The sequence below is a fragment of the Periplaneta americana genome, chromosome 5 (assembly GCF_040183065.1).
Source record: "Periplaneta americana isolate PAMFEO1 chromosome 5, P.americana_PAMFEO1_priV1, whole genome shotgun sequence".
In the NCBI taxonomy this organism is placed as follows: Eukaryota; Metazoa; Arthropoda; class Insecta; order Blattodea; family Blattidae; genus Periplaneta; species Periplaneta americana.
The window spans coordinates 186,442,569-186,456,976 of NC_091121.1; the positions used below are offsets into that span (position 1 = coordinate 186,442,569).

At 35.1% G+C, this 14,408-nt stretch overlaps 1 protein-coding gene across 4 annotated transcripts in view; it reads left to right on the forward strand.

Annotated features, from left to right (window-relative positions):
- Window positions 1–14,408, forward strand: part of Rab3-GEF (Rab3 GDP-GTP exchange factor) — a 265,816-nt gene that overhangs the window by 230,344 nt on the left and 21,064 nt on the right. For all 4 annotated transcript variants that reach the window (XM_069826882.1, XM_069826883.1, XM_069826884.1 and 1 more), the window contains 2 exons: window positions 6,036–6,108; window positions 10,222–10,268. In XM_069826882.1, the coding sequence (XP_069682983.1) occupies window positions 6,036–6,108; window positions 10,222–10,268 (120 nt within the window). The remainder of the gene's footprint in view (window positions 1–6,035; window positions 6,109–10,221; window positions 10,269–14,408) is intronic.

The following is a 14,408-nucleotide window of genomic DNA, read 5'->3' on the forward strand; positions in this document are numbered from 1 at the left end:
ATGCAAGGACCCCTAATTGCAATGATAACAATGCTTTTAATTTTGTTTGAGACTTTTCCAAATTTACACAAAATAATGTAAGCTTAATATTCAATTCAAGAATCTTCTTTGATTCTTTAAGAACAGCTTAAAAGATAACCTTATTAACATTTCACTCCAATCATACTGATTTAAACTATCACTGTCTACATTGTTACTTTTTTCTTTAGACATCATCCTGATTGTGCTGTATTTTCAAAATTGTCTCATAATAATCTCTTTCTATTATCTAATATTATTTGAAATATATTAACATTCTATGTATTTTAGTTTAATTCTGCTACACAGTTTATTTCAGTGTTTAATTAATAGTTCATAGTATTTTGTTGTTTAATTCGTAAATAACTCTTGTATACATGTAACTCTCATCTAAATCAAATTGTTAAATTCTTTGAAAGTTTCATGCATATGTATATACACTTTTTGCTGGTTGAGTGGAAGAGAAGGCCTTACGGCCTTAACTCTGCCAGCTTAAATAAATCATTATTATTATTATTATTATTATTATTATTATTATTATTATTATTATTATTATTATATGGAATAAAAATCGCTACGTCTGTGGCTAAAACTGCAGCATACTGGTCTTCCATCTAGGCAGCCCATATTCGTTCCCTGTCCAGGTCATGATAAAATATGTGGCAAACAAAGCAGACTTTGTAGACGGGTTTTCTCTCGGTATTCCCATTTCACTCTCATTTTACGAACACACTCCGTCTTCTATCATTTGCAATAGTTGAAGTCCTGGGAGTAGTATGGGTTTCCAGTGGTGATACAAGAAGGCCTTAGGTTTCCAGATCCTGGGGCTTATTAGGTACTTGTCCTTGGATGGAACCTGGCTCTCACAGGGCTGAAGCAGAGTGGCCCAGATTCTCGAATATCACCCAGGCCACTTTTCGAATTTGAAAATTGATGGCATACATTGGGAGCATAATGGGCCAAAGAAAGCCTAAGTACAAGGATCCTTCTGGGTCCAGCCCTCGAAAAGCTAAGGCAAGGTATAAAAATAGTAGCTACAATTGAAAGGAAAGAATGGAAAAGGAAACATACGACTGATTCCATATTATTTTATCAGAAATGGAATCCTGAATTTACTAGTGTGACATGTTAATGGTGCAGGTAAATTATGTAAAACCATATAATTAACTTCCAAATGTGAAAATTACACTGCATTAATATATTTTGTATTTTCCATAGACATAATCACATGGCATTTTCGGTAGAGAATCCAATTCCAAGTAAGATCATGATAAATAATACTTTAATTGAACGTGTTAATTCCTTTAACTATTTAGGTTATAACCTCTCTTACATCACTGATGAAGATATGTCAAACAAAATATCTAAATTTATGAAAATCACTGACGTCATTAACGCCGTCTTCAAATCCTCCCATGTTCAGAAACATACAAGGCTAAAGGTATATAAAACACTAGCTCGACCGGTCCTCACTTACGGTAGCGAGGCATGGACAATCAGAAAAGCTGATGAGGACAGGCTGACGACAGCTGAAATGAGGTTCATGAGACGAACAGCGGGATGCTCTTTGCTGGAACACCGTAAAAATGTGGACATATTGCAGGAACTCAAAATGGATCATATAGTTAATTTTGTTCAACAATATCGACTTCAGTGGAAAAAACATGTCGAAAGGATGGATCGCACTAGATGGCCTAAACAGATTCTTACTTATGTACCAAGAGGAAAGAGGAAATGAAGACCATGAAAGCGCTGGCATGAGACCGTAACAGATCCTGCAGGGTCTAATACGTGAGGGATATGATGATGATGATGATGATGATGATGATGATGATGATGATGATGATGATGATAGACATAATCACTTATTTCGACAAATTTCTAAGTGTACTCTCGTCTGTTTTGTCATATTAATTATCCACCTTCATTATCATGATCATACTACAAAGAGACTTACTGTGTTTCCAGAATTTTTTTTAAATTCTTGTGCCCTAAAACATTGTTTCGAGTGCTTACATTTCTTGAAGCTTCATTTTAATTAATATTTTGTTAACATATATCAAAATTTCTGAATGCATTTTTCGAAACATATTGTTTCTAGATGGTAGAATTAATTTAATTAATAAGTACAGTAATATAAACACTGATATTCATGATGTAGCTTATTGTATATTGTGTGTTATAGATTAATACTATAGCTTTAAGGTTCAAAGATAGATATTTATTTTTACCTTTTTGTTTTTCTAATATCGGAATTCTGTGATTCTGCTACTGACTAGTCCATGGAAACTGAGAACTAAAACTACGTACAGTCTCCTAGCAACGATTCTAACAATGAGTTTATTCCAACAATACACATTCTCACGTATTCAGAGAAATAATTAAGAATCACAAGGGTCTTTCCTGTAGTGAGTGGAGGGAAGCGATCTAGATGAATGTGAACGTGTCAGCTGTGCGTAGTTACCTGGCAGGTCTTCGGGCAGTAACCTCTGTCGACATTGCGACAGGGAGGTTGAAACCCTTGCACATTTCCTGGGGGCCTGTCCATATGGTGAACTTCTACGAAGTATGCGGCATCATACAGTAAGATCTATAATAGCAACTGCCTTAAGGAACAAAGGTTATTCAGTATATGAAGAAGTACACGGCATATCCAGTGAGGGCAGTAATCGGAGAATCGACATAATTGCATTTAAACCTCCCTCTCTTGAAGGTTTCATCATAGACCCTACTGTGAGATTCGAATCGCACGAACACCAGCCAGAAGAAGTACACGAGGAAAAGAGGAATATATATGAACCTTCCATCAGTTTTTATAAGGACAAATACCATCTGGAATCCATTGTCATTACGGGACTAATGATAGGAGGCCGTGGGACCATACCCCGGTTCCTAGTCGACTTCTGTAACTCTTTTGGCCTGCATAAAAGTATTTTAAGAGATCTAACAATTGCAGCACTCAAAGGGTCAATAGCTCTTTTCAGGCATCATACATATGGACCATGACTAAATCGGATCTCCTTGACGTTACTTCGTTTAACATCATGTGTTTCAATATAATTCAATTTGTTATTTTTTCACTCTAACAACAATATATCACTAAGCCTCAAGGCATTTACTCTATTGTATCATGGTACTCTTTGTCGATGGCAACCTGTAGTGGTTACAGGAAGAAATTAAATAATAACATTGAAATGAAAATACCACACCAGTAAGTTAATATCTTCAGGAAAAATGTATTTTAAGAAATAGTTCCGTGAGCTTCAGGAGGATTGGGCTTGGAATGTTTATTTAGAAAAGAAACAGGAGTTTTTTTTTTTTTTAAGTGTTGGAAAAAAAAGGATAAAGACGATCATTTAGAAATGACAAGTGTAAGAAATTATAGGAATCATCTTGCTGAATTTGAAATACATGTTGGTTCAGAAAAGTGTGAATATAATTAATAATTATATATAATAATAAATTTTCAGTCAAATACACTTTTCAATTTGTGAGGTCAGATAATCTGTTACATCACAATATTTAGTACGAAGTCATTAATATTTTCGACTTTAAAAAGTCATCTTCAGGTGCATGAGATGCAAACAATATTTAAAAATAGGTGATAAGTTGATCTAGCAATTAATAACATGGTAAATAATGCACGTAGTGGCATTTACAATTGTATGAATTTTGTGCCTCTTGAGGTAAACTGTACATGGTAAAGCTGAACACTGATGCTAGATTTTCGTGTGTATGTAAGACAAGGAGAAGGCACGGCATGATATTAACCTTATACAATTAAAGGCTGAGTATTCTCATTAGATCGTATCATTAAAATTAAATTTGTACAGTTTGATATTAACTATGTTAAAACATTAAATATAATGTATAAATTTAAAAGAGATGGAGAAGCTGTGATGCAAATGCTGTTGGTGGGAGAGCACGCAGTCTAATTCGTCGTGGTGAATGCCATAGTTGTCTGAAAATATTTTAGTTAATAGGTTATTATTAATTTTGAAAAGGTTGTGAGGGCTGATATCAGCGTTTCTTAAAGGTTTATTATATTTGTACTTACATAGTTGTTCAGTTGTTTGCATCCAGACAAGGGGGCGTGTTTCACCCGATGTTACATGTTTTAGACCAGGGAGCGTCAAGTGACTACACTCTCGTGCGTACGTACAAACCCTCAAGCCCTGACGTACGGCTGAGGGCAAGGGTAGCTGCTTCCACAGTGGCGGAACTAAGAACTTGTATGTGAACTAAATTTGTGATAAGAATATAAATTAATTTCAACTTTTAACTGAAGTACACTTTCACTGTTCAAAACATTACTCTACATAATTTGGTACAGTTAACTCTATATACGAAATAAATTTTGCATGTTTGCACAATAATGAAACAAAACAAAATATACACTTTTATACAGATCAACATACTACGAAATAAAACTGTTCAATGTTTGTCTTCTTCTCATTGCTATACAATTCAATTAACAAAATAAAACAACAGTACAAATGTTATTATTCAAATACAATTATCTAATAATAGTACTTTTTCTTATACATCAGAGATCAGCGGCGATTTTTGCAGTTTTTTTTAGTAAGCAACTTTTCAATTCGCGGAGCTTTTGTTTTAGTACCAGCCAATCGCAAACATGCTTTCAAATGTTCATCACTTAATTGGCTTCTGTGATGTGACTTTGTAAACTTCATTAAAGAAAACAGTGTTTCGCATACGTAGGTTGTCCCGAACATGCACAACGTTCTTGCAGCGAGATTGTGCAGTTTAGGAAACCTTTCTCGTGGAAAACAAGTATAGAAATGTTTAATACTTTTTCTGTTTTGATACTTATCCTTTAGCTCAATATCACTTTGTAAATCAAGTATTTCTAATTGTGGTTCAGCAGGAATATCCAGGACACTCACTGAAAAAGGTGTTGAAAATATCTTAAATTGTTGTTCAAGTTCTCTCGTATCCTGAAATCTACGTTCGAAGCCTAGGCACAATTGTTGCATTATTCTTATGTATTCTTTCAAGGCCTCTAACAAGTTTCCCATGTACATCCATAAATAAGGCAATTTCATTTCTAAGTGGGAGAAAACGCTCCAGAACTTTTCCTCGACTTAACCACCTTAGCTCGGTATGGTAGAGTAAATCCCCATACTCACGGTTAATACCATCAAGTAGTGCCCTGAACTCCATGTGATTAAGTCCTTTAGACCTTATGAAATTAATTGTTCGCACAACAACATCCATTACATTGCTAAGATTAATGTTTTTAGCACATAAATATTCCTGGTGCAAAATGCAGTGCACCGGTGCCCCCAAGCGACCTCGATAGGTTCCACCACTGAGAGACTGCAGTGTACAACTGTACTGCCCGCAGTGGAAGCCGTAAGCAGGCCTGTACACCCTCTCGCGATCTTGACTCGACCTGGCGGAGCCTGTTTTAGACTGTAAATGCCAGTACGTGCATTATTTACCATGTTATCAATTGCTAGATCAACTTATCACCTATTTTTAAATATTGTTTGCATCTCATGCACCTGAAGATGACTTTTTAAAGTCGAAAATATTAGTGACTTTGTACTAAATATTGTGATGTAACAGATTATCTGACCTCACAAATTGAAAAGTGTATTTGACTGAAAATTTATTATTATATATAATTATTAATCATCTTGCTGGTTTAACATAATGACAGATAAGTGCGGCTGGAAGTTTGAGATGAATACAGATAAAAAAGTAATGGAACAAACAAAAGTAATTCTGTATGCTACTGTAAATTTGAATGTATCCACACCATCGGTGTAGTGTAAGGCTCAAAAATGTTTTTAAGTGGTTTGCTCTTAGTGTATAATTTGTACGCAAGGCATGTTAATGTTGTACCATTAGGACAGGTGACGACGGAACCTGTGTTCTCATTTGCTTCAGCATGAGATGCATGCTAATAATTTGGTGACATTTTTCAGAGCAGAACAGTGTCTGTAGTTGTGCTGCAGAAGTTATACTGAAGAGTTTTCTGTTCTTTGCAGTTCTTTGTACGCCTGGACCACATTCGCAAGTGCTTCACTCAGAAGGGCGGAATATTTGTCTTGGAGGAATACAGTAAGTTTTGTCACAGAAAGAAAACACAATACCTCATTATTCTTTCTGAAATGGGTGCTTTGAATGTAAAGGTCAAAGATAATTAAGTATGACTCTTCAAGTTATATCTGAATGTAGTCCTCTGTGATGGAGTTATCATGCTCTTTAATTAGATCTGAGATTCGCTGGTTTGAACCTAATCAAGGAAAGATAACAAAGTGGGGATATTTCATGTCCTAGTTTTGTAGCATGTAATAGTCCTCTGTCCCTAAATGAAGGGATTCAGGTAAAATTTATCATTATTCTTATCAAAATTTATCTTCGTTAGTCACCTTTGCCTGTCTATTTCCATATCATTAGAATACCAGTAATGAATTCGGCCTTACAGGCAGTGAGGTAAGTGGGGAAAAAACCAGAGGCGGTATGCTACCTCAAGATTTTCTCCTGGCATACCTACTTCGATTTAAAAAATGCATACCCCCTCCCTTACAACACACACGTACATGATATATACTTAGACTTCAACAAACAAAATTTGATAACACAATCCCAAGGGAAAAAATGGAACTCTCTGCATCAAAATCCACAGTTAATTCCCGATTTACCACTAAAATAGTCTGTAGCTGCATTTAGATTGGCAACAGGCCATGATTGTTTGGCCAAACACCTGCATAGAATTGGAATATATCAGTCCCCTAACTGCCCATTGTGCAACTCAAACCAAGAAATGGATTCGGAACATATCAAAATCTGTGCTTCAGTGGCTGGTCATGATAATATCTTTGAAAACTATTGGAGTGCAAGAGGTCAAATGACTTTATTGTCAAATGCCTGGCATTAGAAAACAACAACAACAACATGATATATACAATAAATTGTTTCGTGCAGTCAGTAATGCGAATCTTTGAAACTTATGCAACACATTACATTTCTTAATAAAATAATTTCAAGTTACTTCAGTTATTTACTAGATTATTTTGCAATGTCCATTGAGACTTATCATTTAAAATAATGTCGAAGCTTCAAAGTGCCTTACTTAATTATTAATAAAAAGTGCAACGACAAAAGTGACAGTCACTAAATTGGTAACAATGGCCACCACAAGCTACAGACCACAGCCTTCTATACTTGAAATATTACCGTTGTAAGCATTCTAGGGGTTGACTTATCAAATAAGCATGTTTAAATACACGTTGAATACAGTTTCAAAAGACGGGTTTAGATTTACGAAGAGAACAGTACTCTTTGCTGTGAAGAAATGTATAAATACATTTTTACAGATCACATTTGTTCAGTGATGTATGTCATTTTTCACTAACGGTATGTTTTCTGGTCATTGAGACCAGTGGCGGTATTCCATACCAGCGCATACCGTCTCACTTCCCTCACTGCTTATAGGTAGTCTTCTCTTAAAAACAGAAATAAAATCTGACAGACTGCCAGAATTTTACAACTATTTTAGTTGGCTATATCGGAGGCACTTGGAAGACGTCATGTACTGTGGCATTTGGATCTCATGTAAATTCTTCAGTGGAGATCCTCCACCAAGTAAATGTTTCGTAATTTCATGAACCTGCATTTAAGCCTATGTAGTATATATTCTGTTATATAAAGAATTTAGTGCCTTTTAAGCAGTGTAAATTTAATTTAATAATAACAATAACAATAACAATAAATAATAATAATAACAATAATAATAATAATAGTAATAATAATGATGATGTTAATGATAAAACAATAATAAATTTATTTTTATTTATTTATTTATTTTTTATAATATTAATCTGCTGGTCAACAGCCATGGGCCAATAATAGCCCAGTACAAGTGATACAATAATAGTACAGAATTAAAATTTGAATACAATTAAAAATGTACAATAATAATAATAATAATAATACAAAATTTAAAATAAGTAAATTAAAATTGTAATGTTAATTAATGGATGCATAAAAAAATAAAAATAAAACCATCTTAAATGAAGAATTTTTTACGTCTCTAATCTGTGACATTATTATATATAATTTATTTCAAGAAATAGTCTGCCCAGGCATCCTGGGTTGCCAAAAACACAGAATAACACACATATAAGAATAGTAATGATTACAGTAAGATAGATGAGCCAAATTTAAATGTGAACTAGGAGCTTAAGTTTAAGAAATAATAAATTTGTACATATATTTGTAACAATCACACACTAACGAATAGAAAAGGGGGGGGGGGTATTATGATATTCCGTATAAATGATTTTTCAGAATTGCCACAGACCCTTTAATGGTTGAAGTAATTATTTTTGGAATGATGTCAAGGATTCCAAATGTTTTGATAGTGTTTACAGTTGATCGTGGGATGGTGCCCCTCGCTCCGATCATTAAACCATGTACTTCCCAGGTGCCTTCCATCTGATATTTTTCTCGAAAATACGGAATAGTAGGCTCATAAATTTGTTGTTTTTCTTTGTTGACCTCGGATGGTTGGGTCTGGCTCATCTCAAATCTAACAGTTGGGTCCAGTATAAAGCCTTTACTATTAGTCTTGTCTAGAGCCACGATGTCCGCTCTTCTAATTCCGCCGCCTTCAGACGCAACGCAGTGCACCTCTTCATGGACCTCGAAGGATTTGTTTCTAAGGGCTTGTGCTATTAGTTTTCGGATGTTATGATGGCGTGAATTTCTCAGGAGTTCTCCATGCTGACAGGATCCTAGGACGTGTGCTAAGGTTTCAATCTCGTTGCAGTATCTGCAACGGAAACCGTCCAAGGATCTCCCATGAAGACTTCTCACTGGTGCTACGTTAGCATTCATCTTAATTGCGTCCCGCCATTCAGAGGAAGATAGACCCTCCTTAGAAAAAATCCATTTATTTCCGGGAGTATATTCTTGAAATAAAATAACACCTTTTCCTTTATGTGGAAGCGCACACCATTTGTCGTACTCTTGTTTCCTAAGATTTTGTCGTAGAATACTAGAGATGATACAATGAAAATTAAGTATTATTTTTGAAAGAATAGGCCTACATAAATGATAAGTCATTTCCAAGAGCAAACTAAGTCTATATATATTGAAAGGATCGAATTCGCAGCCATGCATGTTGGCATTTTTAGTGCATCTGGAGACTGGTGAAAGAAATTTTAAATTTCTAATATAGAAAAGTTTGTGAGCTCTCATATCTTTTGTCGAAATATGTAAACTAGTATTGTTTAAGAAGGAATCATAGGATATATCACCTTTGAGGACCTTACAAAAGAACAGATAATCGAGTTGATGGCGTCTAGCATATAGGTTTCGACAGTTAAAATATTAGCATTTTCTCTCATAACTATCCCTGGAGTTAATGGGCAGAAATCTGAATGAACATAAAAATATGAATTTTCTTTGTATATTTTCTAATTTAGCCGATTCAGTAGTTGTAAGCGAGTTCCAAACTACAGATGCATATTTGAGTTTCGAGTGGACCAATGCATAGTACCCAGGTAGAGCATTAAAAGAGAGTGAAGCATGGAAAAAGAACAACAACAATAATAATAATAATAATAATAATAATAATAATAATATTATCTTCAGAGTAGTAATATTTTCAAAGTTAAATTTAATCTTCTTGGCATATTTTGATCCTTTTTTTCACTTTATTCATGCCATATTTTCCATGACGATTTTAATTTTCACTGCCCTTTAGCCAGATAAATGTACCATACTGTTCTTGTAATTCTAAAGTCTGACAAGACGTATAGCCTATCATGAGCTTTCTAACTAATTATGTAATGCATTGTTTTGTTCTGGATACTTCCAATTTTTAATTTCTGCTTGATACTTTGTTTTATAATTAATATGTAGCCAGCAACAGAACTACAAAAACATTTAATTTTTATCAATTTTCTTCTTCTTTGTTGATCTGATGCAGTATTGTTCAGCTTTATAGTCCATACTTCATCTTGATGGTGCAGTAACTTGATACATTTTCAGTGGTATTTTCTTTCTTTCTTGTGTTTGAATGTGTGCTGTATTATTCCACAGAAGTGTCTGCTTCTGCTAAATTTAAATTATTTATCTTATGATGTCCATGTAATACATTATAAGCAATAATCTAATAATATACATTAGTTGTAAAAATGTGATGTTGTCCATTTTCTTCCACAGATCCAAAAACAAGGCAGGTGATACAGCGCAAGTACAAGTCGTCTATGGTAAGTGAATGAGTTGTTTCCACTTCAGATGAAAGCCACAACTTGAATGTCAGGAAATTCAGTCCACAGTACAAACCGACAGTTTATTATAAACAAGTTATTGAATTAAAGGTTGGAGATGAATAAATCCTTACTTTCTTACAAATGACTTCTAGAGAACCCGGAGGTTCATTGCCGCCCTCACATAAGCCTGCCATTGGTCCCTATCCTCAGCAAGATTAATCCAGTCCCGAGCATCATATCCCACCTCTCTCAAATTTTATTCATTTTAATATTATCCTGTCCATCACTGTGGAGTGATGTTAGCATGCTTGACCGTGAGACAAATGGGCCCAGTTTCAAATCCTGGTTGAGATTTTTTCCCGTTTTTTCCTAAACCCGATAAGAGCAAATACTGGGTAACTTTTTGCGTTGGGTCCTGGACTCATTTTACTGGCATTATCACCTTCATCTGATTCAGACGCTATATAAGCATAGTAGTTTTTCCAGGCACATCATAGGCATCATTTGTGATGTCACGTAGTAGTTTTGTCATCTTATTTATGAAGGAAAACATATGAATCATGACGAAAATCAAAATATTCACTGACAGTGAGAAAAAAACAATAATATTACATGAAAAATAAATAATTTCGTAAGGATATCTGAATATAAATGACAGTAGGGAGGAAATTAAATGCAGAATAAATATGGGAAATGCCTGTTATTGTTCGGTTGAGAAGCTTTTGTCATCCAGTCTGCTGTCAAAAAATCTGAAAGTTAGAATTTATAAAACAGTTATATTACCGGTTGTTCTGTATGGTTGTGAAACTTGGACTCTCACTTTGAGAGACGAACATAGGTTAAGGGTGTTTGAGAATAAGGTTCTTAGGAAAATATTCGGGGCTAAGAGGGATGAAGTTACAGGAGAATGGAGAAAGTTACACAACACAGAACTGCACGCATTGTATTCTTCACCTGACATAATTAGGAACATTAAATCCAGACATTTGAGATGGGCAGGGCATGTAGCACGTATGGGCGAATCCAGAAATGCATATAGAGTGTTAGTTGGGAGGCTGGAAGGAAAAAGACCTTTGGGGAGGCCGAGACTTAGATGGGAAGATAATATTAAAATGGATTTGAGGGAGGTGGGATATGATGATAGAGACTGGATTAATTTTGCTCAGGATAGGGACCAATGGCGGGCTTATGTGAGGGCGGCAATGAACCTCCGGGTTCCTTAAAAGCCAGTAAGTAAGTAAGTAAGGGATATCTGAAAACTGAAGACATTTTCTGAACACAAGTTGTGGTGTTCATCATGTGATGATGATGTTGTAGTTAGAAGTTCACAGTATTTATCATGCCTTTGCTATATGATATTATTTTGATTTATAATTTTTTTTATATACCTGCGGCAGTAATTTGTGGCATGGTGCATGCAGTCTTCATGTGCAGGGTTATTAAAAAATCGTAAACCATTTCCAAATATTTTCATGCAGTGCTATCTCAGATGGCTCCTGCACGCTGCAGAAACTTTTTATGCTCCAATTGATTTAAGATTCCCCTGAAAGTAATTTCAGATTAAAAATCGAATGGAGCACACTCAACAAAGTTGTTCGAAAAATTTTAATGTACAGCATTCTGTACTTAATCACGTAGATTAAACATCAGCAGCAAGAAGTGTTGAGGGAGACTCACCATTAGCCACACAGCTGAATGACTAGAACAATGATATCAGAGCAGCGCATTTTTCTGACCTTGACGTGTGCGCAGGCATCAAGCGCTAGATATGGAATGAGGAATAATCAGCCTGTAGGATTAAGAAAACAGTGGTGCACAAACCTCAAACGGAACGTGAAATTTTATGTCGTTATTTTTATATGGCTTCTTTCTGTTTGAAATGCCTATTATTTATATTGTCTGTAAAACAAAAGTACTAACACCAATTTCTTAATATTGAAGTTGTGTTTTAAATGTTAATAACATAATAAAGAGTTAAAAAGGAATATTCACATAAATTCCATAGTAGTACAACTATACTGTACTAATGGATGAAACACATCATTCATAAAGAAAGTGATATTCCAAAAAAAGAGATTGAATATGACATGACAAGTTGAAATTGATATTGATGGTATCTTTGGCATTATAAAAGTAATCAATGAACTAATCAAAACAATATTACAGTACAAAGCAAAGTTACCTAGGTACTGTATTCCATAACAATAACTAATATTCCATAACAAAACTCTTACCACAGTATGCTTTTAAGGTGATATTTGTGAGCAACTTCCTATCATCAGAACATTAAATTATTTTCTCGAAATCTGCTGAAGCTATAGAGCTGACATTTTTACAACACATGGGCACGTATCTTTTGCTTTTGTAACAGTAGTTACTTTGTTAATTCATTTCCTTACAAACAATTTCCATGCGAATATTTTCAAAATTTTCAATACACTATCTTCAGTAATACGTATATACACTATATTAGATTTACGAAAACATTCTGTAAGGCTACTAAATAAATAGTCCTGTATCTGAAAATTTCACTTTTCTATAAAAAAAAGGTTGAGAAAATATTCCTTTTAAATAAGAAAAAGCTTGTGAAAAATGAGCATTAAAATTAAAACTTACATTCTTATAGGCCTAATGAACTTACACTTCTCAAACAAATCTAAAAATTAACATGGATACAGTTATAATAAGCTGTGCTGGCCATCACTGTATATAGCTCGACCAAGCGGCATATACCACCTCTTTCATTTGTCTCTTTCCTTTCCGCTGTAAAGCGCTCAGGCTCTCCTGAGCTCTAAAGCGCGCACTTGCGCCTATGGGCATCAATTGACATGACTGGACTAGAAGGTCGGCTTTCCATGGTGGTAACCCGAGTTCGAATCTCGGTGGGTCCAAGTGAAATTTGTGGTGGACAAAGGCGATGTTTGGTGGTAAGTTTTTGCAGGGTTCTTCCGTTTTTCCTACCGGTATTCCGCCATTGCTCCATTAATCATCATCATATGGTGTTACGTCGTTTGTCTCTTATGGTGCATCAAGGGCAATGCCTTCATGGTGGCTGGAAGAACTACGAGCTTCGACGCATTGTGCACAAAATGGGGATGCTTGGGTCTGCCTGCCACTAGTTAAAAAGAAATATTGAGGAATACACTCATGTATGAATAATATATCACACCAATACTTAGACATCCATAGTTTCAGTCCAAACCTGTGGAGTAACGGTTAGGGCATCTGGCTGCGAAACCAGGTGGCCCGGGTTCGATTCCCGGTCGGGGCAAGTTACCTGGTTGAGGTTTTTTCCGGGGTTTCCCCTCAACCCAATATGAGCAAATGCTGGGTAACTTTCGGTGTTGGACCCCGGACTCATTTCATCAGCATTATCACCTTCATCTCATTCAGACGCTAAATAACCTACATGTTGATAAAGCATCGTAAAATAACCCACTAAAATAAAGAAAATCCATAGTTTCATGAATGGGAGCCTTCATGTTGGGTGGTTTCAACGAGAAGCCCCATTACTTGACCTCCAAAATCCAGACTGACCCTCTTCCATTACTACATCAGGGATTTGTGAATGATCCTCGCTTGCTGTATTTGCTTAGATACTAACAAGTAACACATGTTATATTGTGGAGAGGTGTTGACTCTGTGAGGTTTGACATTTCGGCTGAAATGATGAATGATCTGGAATACTAGTTTGATGTTTGTTGTCCAGTATAAAAACTTGCAATGTTTCTTAGTTATTAGAACTCATTATTTCAATAATGTTTGAGACTTAACATGGTTCATGTAGTTTGAATAACCCTGTGTGTATGTGTGAGATTAATGTATTAACAAATTTTAGAATTATCCAGTATCATCTTGCAATAAAATAGATTTTGTGCGCGCGTGCGTGCATTTGTTATCAGACACAGAAAATACATATACCTGATAGGCCTACTTGGATTTTAGTATTTTCTGTGTGCAAGATCATATTTGATGATGCTAGAATTTGGTAATATATTTATTTTTCCAGCAGTATTTTAATGTCTGTTAGAACGAGAAAATTACAAATTCTTCGTATTATTCAATACTACATTCTGTTTCTGAACCCAGTGATAATTACATTGAGAATGTGGTTAAAAGATGAAATAAAATTCATCA